The sequence below is a fragment of the Ascaphus truei genome, chromosome 11, assembly GCF_040206685.1.
Source record: "Ascaphus truei isolate aAscTru1 chromosome 11, aAscTru1.hap1, whole genome shotgun sequence".
Taxonomy (NCBI): Eukaryota; Metazoa; Chordata; class Amphibia; order Anura; family Ascaphidae; genus Ascaphus; species Ascaphus truei.
In genome coordinates, this window is record NC_134493.1 from 46,526,866 (window position 1) to 46,547,594 (window position 20,729).

The 20,729-nt window shown below is 45.9% G+C and overlaps 1 protein-coding gene across 2 annotated transcripts; it reads left to right on the forward strand.

Moving 5' to 3' along the window:
- Window positions 1–2,718: 2,718 nt before the first annotated feature.
- Window positions 2,719–20,729, forward strand: LOC142463388 (palmitoleoyl-protein carboxylesterase notum2-like). Of its 2 annotated transcripts, XM_075566060.1 has the most exons (14): window positions 2,719–2,766; window positions 5,326–5,521; window positions 6,929–7,045; window positions 7,365–7,693; window positions 7,776–7,828; window positions 7,979–8,074; window positions 8,175–8,235; window positions 8,650–8,714; window positions 8,800–8,899; window positions 14,698–14,889; window positions 15,311–15,411; window positions 16,239–16,386; window positions 17,497–17,544; window positions 18,514–20,729. In XM_075566060.1, exons 4-14 carry the CDS (start codon window positions 7,395–7,397, stop codon window positions 18,806–18,808), a joined length of 1,458 nt encoding a protein of 485 aa, XP_075422175.1. In that variant the 5' UTR covers window positions 2,719–2,766; window positions 5,326–5,521; window positions 6,929–7,045; window positions 7,365–7,394; the 3' UTR covers window positions 18,809–20,729. The 2 variants fall into 2 exon arrangements, with proteins under 2 accessions (XP_075422175.1, XP_075422176.1); XM_075566061.1 differs by lacking the exon at window positions 2,719–2,766 and having other exon boundaries at window positions 5,218–5,521; window positions 18,533–18,667.

Below are 20,729 nucleotides of genomic sequence, written 5' to 3' on the forward strand. Positions count from 1 at the left end.
TCTGCGTCTCTGTTTTGAGTGTCAATGCAAACTCGCTGATCCGCTCCTTCATCCCATATAAAGATGGGACTGATTCGGACTGATTGTCCGAAATGTCGGCATTTCCATAAAAAATGTTTTTGTTAATTTGATGGAATAAATACATACCTTTTTAGAATCTTTCGTGAGTGCTGTGAACGTCTTGCTGTTATATAAAAGAACTTCATATACCATCCTTCTTTGCGCTCTCTTCTCTTTTTGTATGTCTGATGGGCTTATTCTATATCCCCCAAAGTGGCTGACTTCACTGGGGGAGTTGTGTCTGGGCGACTCTCCATCGGCCCAATCCGGTGGATATAGAATAAGTTCCTAAGTCTTCTGAACCCGGGGAGCGCTGGATGAGCTGCGTGGAGGATTGAAGTGGAACCTGGGACGCCTTACCCGCGCCGTGGACTTTTACTCTTCACATTTCGTGGCTGGACCTGTTTTGCAGCTACTAGGAGCAGTTCAGCAGTCTGTAATAGGAGACGTCTAGGCGTGTCTCTTCTACAATCCACTGGAGGTGACAAGCCTAGGATCACCGTTGAAAGTCACATTAACATTAGCGATGACAGCTTTACTTCCACAGCCACGTTCACAGGCAACGTATATGTCAGGATCGATCTCCACCCCATGTTATTCAAATGCTCTGGCTTAGTGTTTTGAACGATAATGCCCTTTCCAAATGGGATGACTTCATAATGAAGCCGGCTTGTGTTCTTTTGCAAATAGCCTCTCTGGATGTGATCACAAACATGGCTGATGGATGTGGGTGCCAGTTGTCTGTCAACTTGTTTACAATGACCGTGACGTGACTGGAAATGATTAAACAGGTAAAATGTATCTACATGATGGGGCCAACATGAGAGAGAAGGAGCAGTTCAGTGAGTAAAGACACTGACTCATTTAACAACGACACTGAAGCAGGGGAGCCTGGTTCAATTTCCGGTGTCGGCTTCTTGTTACCTTGGGCAAGTCACTTTATCTCCCTGTGCCTCAGGCACCAACATCATAGATTGTAAACTCACCTGAGCAGGGACCGTGTCTGTAACAATCCTGTGTTCTGCGTACCGCGCGCTATACTGTCAATGTGACGCGCTTTGCGTCCCATTGGGAGAAAAGCGCTATATGAAATAAAGTTATTATTATTATAAGGGAGTGCAAGAAGATTATCGATATCAAATAAAAAGCACAAGCCCATTGCCTTTAACTTTGCACTTTTCACCACTCGAAAAAAAACATACTGCAGTGTAAATGTGGAAAATTGTAATACTATATGTCCTCACGCCGAAAATGCCTAAAACTCCCCCTGATCTGAGTTTATTTATTATTATTATTATTATTATTATTATTAATAATAAACAACTCGCCTGAAAAGAGCATCCCAGTATTCTTTTTGTGACCCTCATGGATTAGGAGATTTTTTTTACTTTGCCGGCAAACCAGTAAATGATTGAAAAGTATGAAATATATGGTGAACCATATACGCTTTTCAAAGCTGGGCCCTGCGGGCAAATAGGAAGCCGGGACGTCATCTGGTGCAGCTTCCTATTGGCCCGCGTGACGCGGGAGCTTTAAACTTTGCAGAGATACTGGCATCTCGGGACGCAGGGGGACCCCAGAGCAAAAATGAACAGGGGTTCAGCTCCGGTGACCCCCTGCTTCAATCCTGTGTTAAAAAATAATCAATTAAAAAAAAGCTCCTTTTAAAGGATGTTACAGGAAAGAAAGATTAAAGATATTTATTTTGCTGTTATTTTTATTTTCTATATTTTTTGCAGAATCATGCAGCAATGCTTTCGGCGAGCTATCCCAGAAATGAGTGGAGATTGGATGTTAGAATGAGTTTATTCGTTGCATGTGGCCTCGGTAAGAGCCACCAGCTGCATTTTGTCATGATCTCGTAAATTGACTCGGAATGAATGGTTCTGGAGCAGTCACGCACATGCTGGTAATCGCTGACATCTTCTGCCAATGGCATTACCATTGCAACAGGTTGATGAGCATTTGTTCTCAGCAAGATTGAAAATAACATTAAACTGTCCAATGGGAATGTAACGCAGGCCTGAGCAATGTTAGAATAAGTAGACCAGGAGCATATATTATATATAGATACTAGCTGATATACCCGGCGTTGCCCGGGATGAATTTTCTCGCTGCTCCTGTCTCTCTCTGCTCCCCCCTCTCTCTCCACCCCCCTCTCTCTCTCTCCCCATTCACCTCTCTCTCTTCCCCCCCCTTCCCCTCTCTGCCCCCCCCTTCCCCTCTCTGCCCCCCCCCTTCCCCTCTCTGCCCCCCTCTCTCTCCCCCGTTCACAGCAATCCGATCCCCCCCTGCACATGAATGCGGCCATATTATTTATCCGAGGCTCTTATAAGACAGGTGTACCTATTTTGTCTCTGCTCCCCCAGACAAATAGAGGAAGAGATAAGAGGCACATTCATTTAGACACAAAAATATATTAAAGTTTCTGTTGTAATATTTTTTACATTGTTTCACTATTGCGATTTACATTTACACACACATCTCATCTGAGAGATTATTTTATTTCATTTATAGATCAACTGCTAATTATCAACAGGAAGAGGAGGGAGCGTGGGTCCCCCGGACTGGCAGAGAGGGAGGTGGGGTGTGTGTGGGGGTTGGGGATGGTGCATGCTCTTACCTTGTCTGCAGCGAGCCGCCTCCTGCAGCATTGTGTTGCCATGGCGTCGCCCGTGACACTGCCGGAGGAGCGCTGCTGGTTAGGTAACTCCTGTGTGTTTTTTTTTTTTTAATATACACTAGCTGATATACCCGGCGTTGCCCGTGATGTAATGTTCTGCCTCCCCCATCCTCCCTCTCAACTCCCTTCCCCCCCACTTCACAGCTGTTCAGGCTTCCCCCCCTTCTCTCCTGACTCCCTTCCCCCCCTCTCTCCTGACTCTCTCTCTCCCCCCCCCTCTCTCCTGACTCCCTCTCTCCCCCCCTCTCTCCTGACTCTCTCCCCCACCCTCTCTCCTGACTCCCTCCCCCCCTCTCTCCTGACTAACCCCCCCCCCTTTCTCCTGACTGAATACCAACCCCCGCCTGTCCGCTGTGCGCCGCCATCTTACCGGGGGCAGCTGCAGGAGGAAGGGTTCCTTCCGGAGGCTACCTGCCCACTGCCTGTCCCCCTGCCGTGGAGGGAGGGAAGTGAGCGTTGGCGGCTGGGGCAGGAAGGCCGTGCCTCGCTTCCCATCCGTCCGGGAGCCGGGGGGGGGGGGAGGGAGAGGGAGAGAGAGAGGTAGAGAGAGGGGGAGAGAGAGAGAGTTGGGTGACGTCATAGAGCCGGGTGACGTCATAGAGCCACCAATCTGATTGAACAGAGGCTGAGGACCAATCAGATTCACCGCAGCTAGTACCAACCTTTCGATTTTATATATTATTAAGATAAGATGGGGGGGGCCCCGCTTCCAACATACCACCTTGGGCCCCGCTGCCAACATGCCACCTTGGGCCCCGCTTCCAACATACCACCTTGGGCCCCGCTGCCAACATGCCACCTTGGGCCCCGCTGCCAACATGCCACCTTGGGCCCCGCTGCCAACATGCCACCTTGGGCCCCGCTGCCAACATACCACCTTGGGCCCCGCTGCCAACATGCCACCTTGGGCCCCGCTGCCAACATGCCACCTTGGGCCCCGCTGCCAACATGCCACCTTGGGCCCCGCTGCCAACATGCCACCTTGGGTCCCGCTGCCAACATGCCACCTTGGGTCCCGTTCCCAACATACCACCTTGGGTCCCGCTGCCAACATGCCACCTTGGGTCCCGCTGCCAACATGCCACCTTGGGTCCCGTTGCCAACATGCCACCTTGGGCCCCGCTGCCAACATACCACCTTGGGTCCCGTTCCCAACATGCCACCTTGGGTCCCGTTCCCAACATGCCACCTTGGGTCCCGTTGCCAACATGCCACCTTGGGCCCCGCTGCCAACATGCCACCTTGGGCCCCGCTGCCAACATGCCACCTTGGGCCCCGCTGCCAACATGCCACCTTGGGCCCCGCTGCCAACATGCCACCTTGGGTCCCGCTGCCAACATGCCACCTTGGGTCCCGTTCCCAACATACCACCTTGGGTCCCGCTGCCAACATACCACCTTGGGTCCCGCTGCCAACATGCCACCTTGGGTCCCGCTGCCAACATGCCACCTTGGGTCCCGCTGCCAACATACCACCTTGGGCCCCGCTGCCAACATACCACCTTGGGTCCCGCTGCCAACATGCCACCTTGGGTCCCGCTGCCAACATGCCACCTTGGGTCCCGCTGCCAACATGCCACCTTGGGTCCCGTTGCCAACATGCCACCTTGGGCCCCGCTGCCAACATGCACCCGGTCCCTTGGGCCCCGCTGCCAACATGCACCCGGTCCCTTGGGCCCCGCTGTCAACATGCACCCGGTCCCTTGGGCCCCGCTGCCAACATGCACCCGGTCCCTTGGGCCCCACTGCCAACATACCACCTTGGGCCCCACTGCCAACATACCACCTTGGACCCCGCTGCCAACATACCACCTTGGATCCCGCTGCCAACATGCCACCTTGGGCCCCGCTGCCAACATACCACCTTGGACCCCGCTGCCAACATACCACCTTGGGCCCCACTGCCAACATGCCACCTTGGGCCCCGCTGCCAACATGCCACCTTGGGCCCCGCTGCCAACATGCCACCTTGGGCCCCGCTGCCAACATGCCACCTTGGGCCCTGCAAAGTCTAAGGCCCATTTATGGCCCAGTGGTTTTATGTCATTAAGAAATGTGGATTTTTAATATACTAAAACCTACCAAAACTGGAACTCTGGAATCATAAACCAGTTATGGGCTTTATAATAACTAACTTTCTAGGTCCCAAAAACACAATATTTTCTCCGGTTTGCCTGGTACGTGTTATTGTTCTGTTTGGAATTAGATTTTTGGGCCCAAAGTTTACATTATATTAAAATATCTTAAACAAGTAGTGTAAAATAATGGAGAAATCTGTCTGGTGTTATTTTTTTCCCTACTATGATATATATTTATAAGTGGAACTGCATCTTATTTGTTTGGGGGGGGAAAAATTAGCAGTCAGCTTTTATGACACTATATTGCAATTTATGCAATTTATGACACTATATTGCAATTTATGACACTATATTGCAATTTATGACACTATATTGCCCATGGAGAATCCTGTCGTGCCGTCCTCTGACTTACTGAGAAATGCGAGTCTCCAGTGATAATGGTGTTAAGCATTTTAACCTTGGTCAGGCATGTCCCTTTGATGTCTGTGGATGTCCTGCATTTCAGTGATGGCACATGGAAGGGAGCTAGGCGTGTGATCCCCCTTACAGATCAATGACTCATCGAGCAGCCATCCAAAATATATGGGCATCGCTTACAAAGAGGCAGTGCTATTTCACTATGTTGAACTCTTCTCTTGTGATGGTTATGCCTTCATCGCTCCCAACAGCATAACTTGTGGACCCCAGAAGATTGAGCCAAGGTAAAGTCTTTCAACTGTGTTTCATTTAGTGTTTATGCTGGATAACCATCTACACCAGGGGTGGCCAACTCCAGTCCTCAAGTACGACCAACAGGTTGGGTTTTCAGGTTTTCAGGTTATCCCTGCTTCAGCCCAGGTGGCTCAGTCAAAGACTGAGACACTGATTGAGCCACCTGGGCTGAAGCAGCGATATCCTGAAAGCCTGACCTGTTGGTTACTCTTGAGGACTGGAGTTGGCTACCCCTGATCTATACTAAGCAGTAATTAATTATCAATTATTTACTCAATATTAATACATCACTGAAAAAGTTATGCTTCTAGCCTATAGGTATATGTCAGTATCACCCTTTTTTCCCCCTTCCATGCCGTTAATTTATTGTGTGTTGTATTATGTTGTAAGCATTTCAATGTAACAAATATACAGTAGACCACTTCTGCGGGTTTTCTGATCAAATTGCAACTACACATTTTATGTGACCGTTTAAAATAAAAATGTTTTAACAATTGCCATAAAACTGGGAAAATATACTTTTACCAGGCGAAGTATATGGTTAAAAAAAAAAAAAGTACTGCATTATTTCCAGTATTCAAATTAATTGAAAAATAATAGTAATTTTAAATCGATGTTAGCAGTCATTTTAATCAAGATGACCCGGGAAGGGAAGGAAACAATGGGTTAAAGAATAAAAAAATAGTGATACTCAGCAGTGTGACTGCTTTCGAACTACTATTTACGACATTATTGGAATCTGGATTAGACGTTGGAGAACTCAGCGAAAATGTATGTTTTTTTTGCATTAAAAATAGCAAACAAAATATCCCGTGGCCTCTTTTTCAATGCAATCAATGGCAAAATGTCTTTCCTTTTTTTTTCGGGGTGGTGGGGGGGGGGGGGGGGGGGAGTAGGGGGGGAGGGAAGAGAGTAAAATACTCCCAGCAAATATTTGTGTGATTGCAAAACATTGTCTGCCCAAAATTATAGAAAGAAAATGAAATAAATAATCAAGGTTTGCCTGGTATTTGGATGGTATGTGCACAGACCAAAAATGACTGTAGGCTGCATGCATTATGGAACAGAATGCATAGAATTCCATGTACAGTAAGCACATGGCACCCATATGATACGAAGTATGCAGGTTATTATGAGATCAAAGGTTGAATGATTTGTGGCTTGTTGTGCAGTTTGGGCTGTACAGTTTTCCAAGCGCCTGTCATTAGCTCATCTTTTGCAATAACTCACTGAAGAAGCAAATGTGTTTGACATGTGGACAACACAATGTGAACTTGGTAAGGTCTCCTGCTATATAACTCCTTTTTTTTTTTTTTTTTTGCACTTCCACATAAATTGTTCACTCCTTTCGGACATTACCTTCCATCACGCTGTTTTTATTTTCCATCTCTATAAAGATCTACACGTCGAACACTAAGGAGCAGATCCATTGTAGGCGAACGCCATTGACGCACCCTGAAATACACCTGCACCAGGCAGCGTCTATGTATTGGTCTTGGCCGCGCCATTTTCGGGTATGTCTGCTTCTGTCTCCAACGAGACGAGGGATTTATGGAACAAGTGTGAGGAGTTGGGGCGGAGTTGTATTTGCATATTGGCGCAGATGCATGTATTTATGTGCAGCTTGTGTTATTTTTCTTGATAGTTTTCTGTGTCCCCGTAGAAAAGCCAATTAGAGTGTTAGCTTCTTTACGAAAGGCTGTTTCTCTCCATCTACGTGATACTGCGCTGTTAACGCTCCAGGACCACTGTTTTTAATGCCGTTTGACCAATGTGTTTAATAGTGACTTTGTTACAATGTAATTTCTACAATATATGTTGATGTTCTTGTAGTGAGAAGAGATTAGGCGGGAGAGAAAAACGATGAAGCTGTTGGTCTCCTTCCTGATTTTGCTGGTACTGAAAGAAGCAACGCCCCAAAGCAAACGTAACAATAAAGTTAATGTGAAGTCTCCGGTACAGAACAAAAAAATCCTTCAGCCGAATGTTGATCAGGACCTCACAGATCTTGAAGATGATGATTTTCCTTCAGTGGAAAATACATTGGTTCGGACAAAAGATCCCACACTAGTACCTCTTGTTGTCCACAAGTCACCTGACGACATGAAACTCCATTTGCTGAAGAACACACTGGTGACCTGCAATGATGAGACAACAGCTGGGTAATTATTTGAACAGAACGTCTGGCCACGCAGTAGAAGCCTACAGCCATAAACATACTTCCACCGTCTCTTGTATTTTCAGGTATTACTTAAGAGAAGCCAAAGGAAACAAAAGGTGGATCATATTTTTGGAAGGTAATGCACGGTAACAAAAGACAACAGCATTCACTAGAAGCTGGGTGAATAATAAGTAGAGGTGGCACCGCAGCAAAATGTACCGATTTTGTAACGAACGAGTGCCATTTCACGATGCATTTTTGTAATCGGTTGATTCTTTATGACCAGGAGGTTGGTGCTGTTACAGCAGAGAGACCTGTGATGTGCGATATAAGAATGTCAAGCGTTTGATGAGCTCCTCTGAATGGTCACAGACGAGGAAAGGTAAAAAAAAAAGCACATTTGCCTCAGTCATCATGTTCCCTTTTTCTGGTACTTGGGCGCAAATTTCAGATCAGTTTTAAATGAACATTTTGTCTGGCAGGTACGGGGATTTTATCACCCAAGCAGGATGAAAACCCTCACTGGTGGAATGTGAATGCAGTGTAAGTCTCACATGTCTGCCTAATTCCTATATATACTGTATATATTCAATTTCCTTAAACTACTTTGATTTTATGTGTCAGTATGTTTAAGTAAGAGATCAATGGGAAGGAATAGTTGGAAGAAACCAAGCGTATGAAAATGTGTTTTTGAACGATTGAAAGTTGGCGTAATGGGGAATGTGGATTTCTGGCGGAATTACTCAATGGGTAAAAGCAGCTCTTTGTTAGCAAAGTGATTATTTTATTTCCCATTGGATGTTTCGTAAAGCCAAGTCTCTTATAAACGGCAAAGTTAACCCCGTAACAATACCATACAGGTCATTGGATTTCTTAGCTACAGTATTACATAAAGATTGCATTGCACACGTGAAGCTCGTCTTTCTGTGTGCACTAATGTCACGATCTTTTACATAGGTTTGTGCCATATTGCTCAAGTGATGTCTGGAGTGGAAATGTATCCAAATCTCGCCATGGTCCAGGTATGTCCACCTTTTAGAAGACATATTTAACACACTCATTTGAAAGGGTAAAATAATTTAAGATGGCTTTTTTTGAATCCTGCAGACTATGCGTTTATGGGATCCATGATTATACAGGAGGTGATTAGAGATCTAGTACCTAAGGGAATGAAACAGGCAAAAGTCGTCATCCTGGCTGGTTCTAGGTAAGTTCCTCAGCATACAGGTATAAGGAACCTCCTTCCCACTGTCTCCGTGTGACTGAACGTATGTCTACTCTTTTGTCATACAAGTTATTGTCCATCCTCCCGCATTGTACTACGCTGAGGAATACGTTGGCGCCATATGAACAATAATTATAATATTAATGAATGACAAGTTAAACAGAAAAGTTGCTCTGTGACTTTGCTTTTTGTTCACTTATATTTACTCTATAAAATATATATTTTTGGTCTCATCATTTTAGAATAAAAGGAATGGCCTATGTCTCATGTAAAATGAACAACACCCCTAAAAGAGTACGGTCCCCAGGGACAGGATTTAGAACCACTGTTCTACATTTCCTGCTCAATAAATGACTGACATTTCAGGATAAAGTCATTAGGAAGAGATTAGTTCTCTGTGACATACCCAAGAATTTAGCAAATGTACAGTGCACACTAAATGATATATTCCAGGGTTTCCCAAACTTTTTTTTCCGTGACCCGGTTATTTTTTAACTTCTTTTTCGTGACCCACTAAAAATGTTATCGCCTATACTGGCCTATAGGGCCTGCACAGACACACACACAGCCACTGATATATACACACAGCCGCTGATACACACAGCCACTGATACACACACACACACACACACAGCCACTGACACACGCAGCCACTGACACACACACAGAGCCACTGATACACACATACGCAGCCACTGACACATACCCAGCCACTGACACACACGCAGCCACACAGACACTGCTACACACACACACACACACACACATACAGCAAAAAACACAGAGACACTGCTACACACACAGAGACACTGCTACACACACAGAGACACTGCTACACACACAGAGACACTGCTACACACACAGAGACACTGCTACACACACAGAGACATTGCTATACACACAGAGACATTGCTATACACACAGAAACACTGCTACACACACAGAGACACTGCTACACACACAGAGACACTGCTACACACACAGAGACACTGCTACACACACAGAGACACTGCTACACACACAGAGACACTGCTACACACACAGAGACACTGCTACACACACACTGACACTGATACTGATACGCACAGACACTGATTCACACACAGACACACACTGATACAGATACACACACACAGACACTGATACACACACACACACACACACACTCGCTCTCCCCTATACGCACACAGACACAAACAGTGAATTACAGGCAACGACGGATGTGACTGACTGGAGGGGGGGCCAGGGACACTTGGGTGGGAGAGGGGGGGGGGCAGGGACACTTGGGTGGGTGGGAGGGGGCCAAGGACACTTGGGTGGGTGGGTGAGAGGGGGGCCGGGGACACTTGGGTGGGTGGGTGGGTGAGAGGGGGGCCGGGGACACTTGGGTGGCTGGGTGGGTGGGAGGGGGGCCAGGGACACTTGGGTGGGTGGGTGGGGGGCCAGGGACACTTGGGTGGGAGGGGGGCCTGGGACACTTGGGTTGGTGGGTTGGAGGGGGGCCAGGGACACTTGGGTGGGTGGGTGGGAGGGGGCCAGGGACACTTGGGTGGGGAGGGGGGCCAGGGACACTTGGGTTAGCCAGGGACACTTGGGTTAGCCAGGGACACTTGGGTTAGCCAGGGACACTTGGGGGGCCAGGGACACTTGGGGGGCCAGGGACACATGGGGGGCCAGGGACACATGGGTTTGGGGGGCCAGGGACACTTTTAGGGGGGCCATGGACACATGGGTGAGTGGGTGGGAGCGGTGCCAGGGACACTTGGGTGTGCCAGGGACACTTGGGTGGGAGGGTGGGAGGGGGGCCAGGGACACTTGGGTCAGCCAGGGACACTTGGGTCGGCCAGGGACACTTTGGTGGGTGGGTGGGTGGGAGGGGGGCCAGGGAGACTTGGGTGGGTGGGAGAGGGGCCAGGGACACTTGGGTGGGTGGGTGGGAGAGGGGCCAGGGACACTTGGGTGGGTGGGTGTTAGAGGGGCCAGGGACACTTGGGTGGGTGGGTTGTTCCGGGGGCCAGGGACACTTGGGTGGGTGGGAGGCGGGCCAGGGACACTTGGGTGGGTGGGGGGGGGGGGGGCAGGGACACTTGGGTGGGAGGCAGTGACTGGGTGGGGTGACTTACCTTGCCGCCGGACGCTTTCCCCTGCTGCCCGGGAGGTGGGCTTGGGGGCACGGGAGGTGGGCTCGGCAGGGGGTGCCACGGGAGGTGAGCTCGGGAAGCTAGCCGCGGGGGGAAGCGGGCCGCAGTAGGAGCTTGTACTTCCACCCTCCCCCATGTAACGTGCGGGCCGCAGAGGAGCTGGTACTTCCTCCTCCGTCCCACGTTGGGAGCGGGGGGGAGGAAGGGAGCGGGCCCTGCTTGCCCTGCGGGACCGCGGGGGGAATCGCCGCCATTTTTTTTAACCTGAGCGGGGGGCGACGGGAGACACCGCGCGGCCAGACTCGCTGCGACCCGGCAATTTTGGTGCCGTGGCCCGGTGCCGGGTCGCGACCCACCATTTGGGAAACGCTGATATATTCAATCGTGGAATGTTATATTACTATGTCAGGGTGTTTGCTACGCGGAGGCGGGCAGGTGCTTGGCGTTCAGCTCACATATGAGAAGAAACTCTGTTTTTTTGGCAATAACATCTATTAGAAAATATTTCAGTATGAAGCTGAACCACAACCACAACACACACTTTTACACATCTGTGTAATTCAAGTCTTCGGTTTTAAAAATCTTGTATCTTTATTTTGTATCCATGAACCGCTTTGTATGTTTCTTCCATACAATGATTGCATTGCGTTGGTTACAGGCTTCCTCCTTCAGGTCAACTTGGGCGTTCACGCCTTGTGTAACTCCTGTGCATGTATCGCCTTGACCTTGAGAAAAGACATTTACAAGGGAAGGACAGGGAGGGGGCAGGTGGGCGCCAACATAGAACAAAAGATTGTTGTTTTGCCCTACAGTACATTGCAACAGCAACAGTGTGAGATACAAGGCCACTTTTAGGCTGGCATTGCTGCTTCACGTTATCTGAATACATTCCAACCTTGGCATTATTAATACAGTATAATGTCCTGCTCTGCTGTATGGAAATGTTTGACATAATAATAAAATATCTTACAGATAGAATGCAAATAAGTGTGGGGAGCCGGGTTGGTCCTTTCTTCCATGTAGTAACACAGGAGGGAGAGGGAGTACGGGGTATGATACCTTTAGTTTGACCAACAAGTAGTTGATGTGTTACAAGATTTGGAACCTCTAAGGGTCCTGCATCGGGTGTGGCAGAAATGATGTGCCCTGACTGTTTAGGCCGCTTTTGCATTTCAACAGAGTCGAGCTTTTTATGTCTTTACTGTTAATTTTCACACCAGGCTGCCTGTTTCTACCTTATCTTATTGTCACTTCCACTCAGCATCCATTGCAACCAGATATCTCTATTACAAACACTGTACGTATATCATATTTTGTTTCTGTATTCCTACCATACCTGATGCAGGACCCTGAGACGTTCAAAAGCAAAATAAAATCATGGCCGGCCTTAAACTTTGCGGGCCCACGGTGGCACGCTGGCAGCCCCCTCCCCCTCCACACTCCTGTTAAAAAAAGCTAAGGGGATTTACCTTGATGAGCAGCCCTCCTCCAGCAGTGTTGCAGCGTCATGTGATGTCACATTGCCATGGCAACGTGTCATCATTTGACAACGTGACGCTAAAGGAGGTGGCCCTCTCCGGAAAATGTAAGCTGAAAACACATACCTACCTCTCTCTGCCGGTCCTGGGGCTTCGCGCTCTCTCCTCTCCCTCCTCCTGTTGGCGCCGGGATCCAACTCCCGACTGGAGGGAGGAGCTGGAGGTGGAGGGCCCCGTGCACTCTCATCCATCTCCCCCCTCCATTTGGGTGAAAGTCCCTGTGCCGACAGGAGGGAGAGGAGGAAGCGGACTGAGCGCGGGGCCCCCAGAGGCGCGGGGTCCAAGATGGCCATTTTGTTCACCTTGCCCTAAGGCCGGCCCTGCGTTGAAGTTGACATCAACCACTTGGTCGGGCAGTACAAAGGACTCGGGGCCATCCCTTAAGGTTGGAGGAAAGGAAATTTCACCAGCAACAAAGGAAAGGGTTCTTTACCGTAAGGGCAGTTAAAATGTGGAATTCATTACCCATGGAGACTGTGATGGCAGATATAATAGATTTGTTCAAAAAAAGGTTGGACATCTTTTTAGATGGGAAAGGTATACAGGGATATACCTAATAAGTAAACATGGGAAGGATGTTGATCCAGGGATTAATCCGATTGCCAATTCTTGGAGTCAGGGAGGAATTCATTTTTCCCCTTAATGGGGTTTTTTGTTTGTTTTCCTCTGGATCAATAAGTATAGATATAGGATAAAGTATCTGTTGTCTAAATTTAGCATAGGTTGAACTTGATGGACGGAAGTCTTTTTTCAACCGCATCTACTATGTAACTATGTTACTATGTAACTTGTTGGTCCAATAAAAGGTATTATACCCCCTTACCCTCTCCCTCCTGTGTTACATACAGATAGATTGAAATAAAAAATCCTACGATTTCACTTATATTCATCTCACTAACAATATAGCATATCAAGTGTTGGAAAAATAGAAAAGGGAATGCTGGATCCTAAACACGTGTCTTCATTAACAATAAAGCAGTACAGGTACTCCTCGCTATCCAATGTTTCACTTTACAACGAATGGCATATCCAACGCTTTACAATTTAGCCCTATGAGCCGTTTTACGACGCCGGAATGCGTTATCCGACATTCACCGCCACTGATTAAAATGGGACTCACTTTACAACGGGTTCACTATACAGTGTTACTTCCAGAACGGATTCCGTTAGATAACAGAGGACTGCCTGTAATACCCCGGTCTCTTGTGAGGTCAGTCATTTGCCTCATAAGATACTGTATATAAGCATACTTTTATCTGACTATCTGCTCACACCGTGGGCTCCAGTCATCGGTGCTTCTGCAGCCAACTTTTGCCTGGTGTGTGCTTCAAAAATAATCCCAAAAGTAAGAGATTCCCAGGAGGGATAGGAGCACTCCAGTAAAACTTAGAGACCCAGTTGAGATAAAAAGTTACAATTTATTACAACATCATCAACATGTCACAAATAGTTATGGAGACCTCCTACGCGTTTCTCATCTTTTGGTGCCTTGAGAAAGCGTAGGAGGTCTTTGTAACTATTTTTGATGTGTTGATGTTGTAATAAATTGTAACCTTCTATCTGAACTTGGTCTCCAACTTTTACTGAAGTGCTCCTATCCCTGCCTCTTGGGAATCTCTTTTGTGAAAATGATAGCAATGAGGGCAATATTACCCCCAATGTGTTTCTAAGAGCAGCTTAATAAGTAGGACATACCTTCCCTTCCATAGACTAAGGGGCTTATTCTACATCAGCCCAAGTGGCCGATAGGGCAATTTTTGGATTCAATTTCGCAGTGACTTCATTGTGACATTTCGGCCAAAATCGTCACGACAGCCTGCTGTGGCTGATATAGAATTCGAACCTAGGTGACCTTCCTCTTCTTTAGATTGATCCTCTGACAGGGACTGGACAGACGTAAATGATTACCAGCTACCCACTGTCAGTCTTATATATCCAATCGCTATTGGAAGCTATAATGAGTTCCACAGAGAGCGAGGTCTCTGAAAATCCAAGAGTGGCAGAGCCAGTTCCTGGTAATGTGGAATGAAGTGGTCACTACATTGTATTAGAACAGTGATATACCCCACTCCAAGCTTATGTTTGTCTACATGCATTTCAGTGCTGGAGGTACTGGAGTCCTGATTAATATTGACAGAGTGGCAGCTCTGGTCGAGGAGCTGACGGCCGAAGCTGTTCAGGTCCGAGGTCTGGTTGATTCTGGCTGGTTTCTTGATCCTAAACAAACACGGCAATCTGATTGCTTGGATGCTATCACATGTGCTCCAACTGAGGCCATCAAGAAAGGGTTAAGGTAAATGAAAAGCTGTCAACTTTGAACAATTCTGTTTCTCGTTCACACTGAACGATAATCAGTGGTGTTTGTGTAGGGAAATTAGTTCTGGGAGCCCGAACAACAAAAAATGAATTTATATTTAAACTACAATGAGTACTGGAGCTTTGATTAAATAAATGTGGTATAATAAGCAATGATTTCACTCTTAATTATTATTTCAGCCCCATAGGTAATCATTAGATAATCACTATTTGGAGTTTCTTGTTGATCCCTAACAAAAAGGCACCAGAACACTGTTCCCCCCAAGACATCCCTGATGACAATAGGAAATATTGACCTTTATGGTCATATATGAGGTTTTAGTCGTGCATGCTTCTTGTGTATCTTGATGTTGTACTATTATATATGTATATATACCCTACTGAATTCTCTCCTGCAGGCTTTGGAATGGGATGCTTCCAGAGAAATGTAAAGAGCAGTTTAAGAGAGGGGATGAGTGGAAATGCTTTTATGGCCCTAAGATGTACTCGTCCATGAAATGTAAGTCAACCGAGGCGCATCCCAAACTAATGTAGGCTTTCTGTCTTGGATAAAGCCAAGTCTCAGTTACTACTGCATACTCCTACCAACGAGAAGTAGATTATTACTTGAGTAGAATATTACTTATCAGAGGATACAGCTAAGATGACTTGTAACATGGACGACTGAATATCAAACACATGGGATTTTGAAGTCTTTGACCCTTATTCTGTAAACTACAATGGTGTCAATCCAACTCCATCTCATGGAAAGCCCAATTGAACCCCATAGCAACAGATCTGCACTATTCACTCTTTACAGACTAAGGGCTTATGTAGTAAAATGTATGCACACCAACATTCCAAAATCAGCGATAAATAGAACAATTGTAAGCATGTCTGACAGACTAAAGATACATATAGTCAATACTGATTATTTATGTATATATTATTATTATTATATATATAATAATGATACTGATAGCCACAGAACGGAATTGTCTGTTCATTTTTGGTTATTAAGCTCGGCTAACACGGTACAGATACCTCTACATCTATATATATATATATATATATATATATATATATATATTTATATAAATTGGTCATATTTAAATGTATTCGCTGCTATTTTTTTTTTGACTTATACTTTTGCCTTCTTATAGATGAATTTATAAATGATGATTTGGGTACAAAATAGACTAGGTAAATTTATTCTAACGTCTATCCTCATTAGTCTTAAAAAGATAGATGTGCAACAGTAACCTCTATTGTGCAGCGGGGATAAGCAAAACCAAACAGAAAGGCCAACACGTTACACATAACCCTATTGGTACCTTTGCTTTGCAGCGCCTATCTTTGTGGTGCAGTGGCTTTATGACGAGGAGCAGCTGAGAATAGAAAACATTCAGCCAGAATTCACATCCATGACTGCAAACCAGTGGAACAGCCTACAGAACATCGGACGTGAGCTCAAGAAATCACTGCGCGATGTCCCGTAAGAGATAAGCCTATTTTTAGATCAAAGCGTTGAGTCCCACGTCTCTGGCTCTAGACCAAGTGTCCCGAGTCTCCTGCCCGCGGTGTGCTGGATCGGAGCTGGCACAAATGATAGGAAATACAGTACATACATAGCCACTCTGATGTGAGTGTATGTCAAGAAGTAATGTCTTGCCCTTAGGGAGACGTATACTTACCCTTCTTCCATAATGCTCACTGGGGTTATCTCAGCAATAGCTACTACCAGTTACGGTTTTTATGCTAGGGGTTAGGGTGAGGGGTTTAGGGTAAGGGTCTTATGGTAAGGGCTTTTAGGGTCCGGGCATAGGGTAAGGGGTTAAGGTATTTAGGGTAGGGGCTAGTGTTTGTATTAGGGGTTAAGAGGGGGGGGTTTCAGTGTAAGATTAGGGGTTTACCTTGGCGGCGAAGCGGCTGGCAGAGATATGTCCCTGCGGTGAGGTAGGTGGCGGCTAAACACCCGCGGAGATTTGGTGACCAAATGTCATAGACCGTCATTCAATAGCCTACATACTGTACCTAAATCTAAAATAAGGCACTTCACAGACACATATTTTTCCCACTAGTCTCTTTCAATGTTATTTTCCTTCTGATTCATAATCACAGCAACGTTTTATGCTAATCCAATGTATTATCACTTCTAAACCCTGACTTATTAACCCATTTACCGCCATGAGGCCTACAACGCATCGCTGGTTCTTCTGGCAGTGAAAACAATTCTGTAACCCATCTCCCCACACCAAGGACAACTGCCACGCATGGAATATAAAGGGGGTGCAAATAAATTGTTACCTTTGGAACCCTTAAGGTTACATAGTTACATAGTGACCGGGAGGTTGGCAGTATGTGCAATGAATACAAGCACACCCCCACTTACTGGCTAACATGGCTGAAGGTTGACTATGAGAACGAACCTTTAAAGTTAATGAACAATCTTTCTTATAACCTTTTGACCAAAGGGTTTAACTAAATGACCCTTACTGATGAGCGGATAAGCACTGAGGTATTGTACTATATGTTGTGTCATTTTGTATGTTGCGCTGGCCTTTCTGCTTTTGTTTTCATCTTTCTTTATCAATTCCATTTGCAGGGCTGTGTTTGCTCCAGCGTGCTTCTCCCACACACTTATTACAAAAAGGTAACGTCAACTTACATCGCGTCTACTGTTGTACAAGTGCTGGCGCCATTCTGGTTAGGAATGGATATGCCAAACACTGACTTTCTCAAGGGCACTATTTGAAGGAGCCGTCTCCCCTCCTCCCCCGACCATTTTCTTACCTGATCAGAGCAGGGGTCTCCTGAGCTGAAAAGCACTGATTTCAGCTCCTTGGGACCTGGTTCGGGAGATACTTACCGGTAAAGGTCGCGCCGGTGCTTCCCGGTTTTTAATTTGCTGTCAGGCCGATCGGAAGCCGCAGCAGATGGCTTACTGGCCTGTGTGACCCGGGAGATTTAAACCGCCTAGTCGTTTCCCTTGGGGTTTGGTATCAGCGCCACTTTCAGGAGTAAGTGTCTCAGGAACCCGGGTGTCCTCAGGGCTTCCAACCCAGCTAAAATAAAGTCTAGTGGTGCTTAAACGTATATGTTTTAATACTATTACTTTGCAATGAAGTATTTGACTACAATATAATCCAGGTGCTCTTGATTGTAACTAAAGTCTCTACTGGGTACATTAGAGTTTTAAGCAGCAGTCTGCGCAGATCGGCATTTTAATTTAATTTCAAGGGGCCCCCTCTTGCCCTTTCTAACACTGTTTTTATTTTTTAAATCTGATGATCCGCTCAGGAGATATAAGCATTTGAAATATGACATGTCCGGGAGGTTAAAATGGAGTTCTCCCCAGATCAGAGTGCAGTCTAAATGTTACCATGGTAACCCGAGATGCCAGAGATTGAAACAAATCTTCATTTTGATCACAAACTTTTTATTCAGTCTATTTGTGACATTGTTTCACTATATGAAAATAAAAGTTAGCCGTAAGACCTCGTGTCATACTATCTGCCACATCCATTTATGTTACCCATTTATCCATGTGCCCTTACCAAATGTTCCTCATAAGTTTATGGTACTATTGTGGACACAAGTAACTCTTGTTTTGCCTTGACAGTAACTGGTTGGAGTTTCAGGTGAAGAGTGTATCCTTAGCCAGAGCTCTGCACTGTTGGGAGAAAAGTCTTCAAGGTCCCAAAACGGCTATCCGTGGATGTCCCTTTAATTTGATTGACAACTGTCCATGGCCTCACTGCAACCCTACATGTCCCACCCTTCATGACTATGCTTCTGGCCAGGAAGTCAACATACTGCAGATGCTCCTCAGGTTGGGGCTAGACAACCAGAAGAAAGGACAAGAGCCCAAAGGGGACCTTAGCCAACTGATGGCAATGTTGAGAAATGGGGGCTAAAGAAGCCAACAAAAAAACTCAAGAGATGGATGATCCTTATCTGTAACTCACGGTCCCTGTGGACAAGAGATGCCTGTTGAATTGAGGTTTCATATCATTTAGACACAGATTGCAGAAGTTAACATGTTTTGATGATAGTATGGTTTTAGTTATGAGTTCCACTATCAGTATTAATTGCACATTTGGTTGCTGTAGCCCCCAGACAAGCTGTACTCAAAGCAGTAACTGTTTCACAGCATAGTTTAAGTGAAGTACCACACAGAGCCACGTGGCATTAAACATAGCGACATGATTAAAAGATCAAGGCTGGGTGACTAATGCCTTATTACAGGGGTGGCCAACTCCAGTCACCAAGGGGCACCAACAGGTTAGGTTTTCAGGATATTACTGCTTCAGCACAGGTGTCTCAATCAGTGGCCCAGTCGTTGACTGAGCCACCTGTGCTGAGGCTGAGTTATCCTGTAAACCAGACTTGTTGGTGGTCCTTGAGAACTGGAGTTGGCCACTCCTGCCTTATTAGATTAGACATGTCGGTGAAACAGTTAAAGCCATTTTTTTTAGGTCTGAAAGTTTTCCATTATATTCATTTCAAATAGGGACTGAAAAGTTCATCACGTCTTCATAACCACTGTCTATGATTACCATTTAAATAACTGAAAATGGAAGTAAAGATGGCAGACGCACACGCAGTGAAACCCACTGGTTTATTATTCCCTATAATTTTCTGGTGTCAGTCCTCTAATATGTTACTGTACTTCTACATGGTCCTATGCAGGACTGCACTGTTAAAGCACCAAACCCCTCTAACAACCTGTCCCCCCTTTTTATTCGGGATTGGAACTCATGGGGACCTCCAGAGCCATATTCAGCTCCTGGGAGGTACCTGTGGCATTACCAGTAATACTTCAGTTTTTTTTAAGGGGATTTAAATAGTCGTTGAATAGGAAACCGCAACCGATGACGTTGCAGCTTCCTATTGCCCTGAGATTTGGTAGCCATCTAGTTTCCCCTGAAGGGAGATTTACACCAGGTCATTTCACCGGTAGGTATCGATGTAGTCCGATTTACTGGCCCTAGAGTCAAGGGATGAAAGGTAAAACATAGCGACTCTGGGGGCAGTAGAAGTCCCCGATGCCTGTGAGTGTGGTGGGGGGGGGGTCAGTTCTTCTGAGTAGGAACCCCTATGATTTCCCGCACTTTGTGGGATGGGATGCCACGGTCAGAATTCCATGGTTTTCCCCGGCAGGGCGGATGTGAAATTTGGCTGAATCTCAAGGCCCAGGGTGTCCACGGTGCTGAAAATATTGCGGTTTCGCTTCAGCAGACACCCTAAAAAATTAAGTACGGGAGGAAAAAAAGTCAGAGCGATTGCTGATTTGAGCATTACCAGTAGTGTTAAGAATAACCTCACTCACGGTTCATGATTCATAGAAAGAAAGTACACTTTTTTTTTGACCTATATTATGTATACATATGTATAATATATTATGTATACATAATATGTATACATAATTATGTATTACAATAAAGCTACCACATTTCTGGAAGGCTGATCCGGGACAGGTTTACATGAGCCAGCAATATATGTCTGGCCTAGCTTGTTCAAATCAGGCCTGTTCTGGGACAGTTGGCAGGTTTAATGAATGAAATAATAACGTATACGTGTATATATGTATATGTATGCATTTATATGTATATATATATGTGTGTGTGACGAAAGTATTTTTTCTTAATTACAATTGCATGCTTCTTTTTAAATAACATGTATTCACTATGAATACTTTTTGCGTTAGTCACTCTGTTTAGTTACAAATCTATCTTCAAATGGAAAATGTATAAGTTGCACATGAAAATTAACAAAGAGACCGGCCAACACAAGGAACGTAATCTATAATATTAAACACATTTTGTATGGATCAGA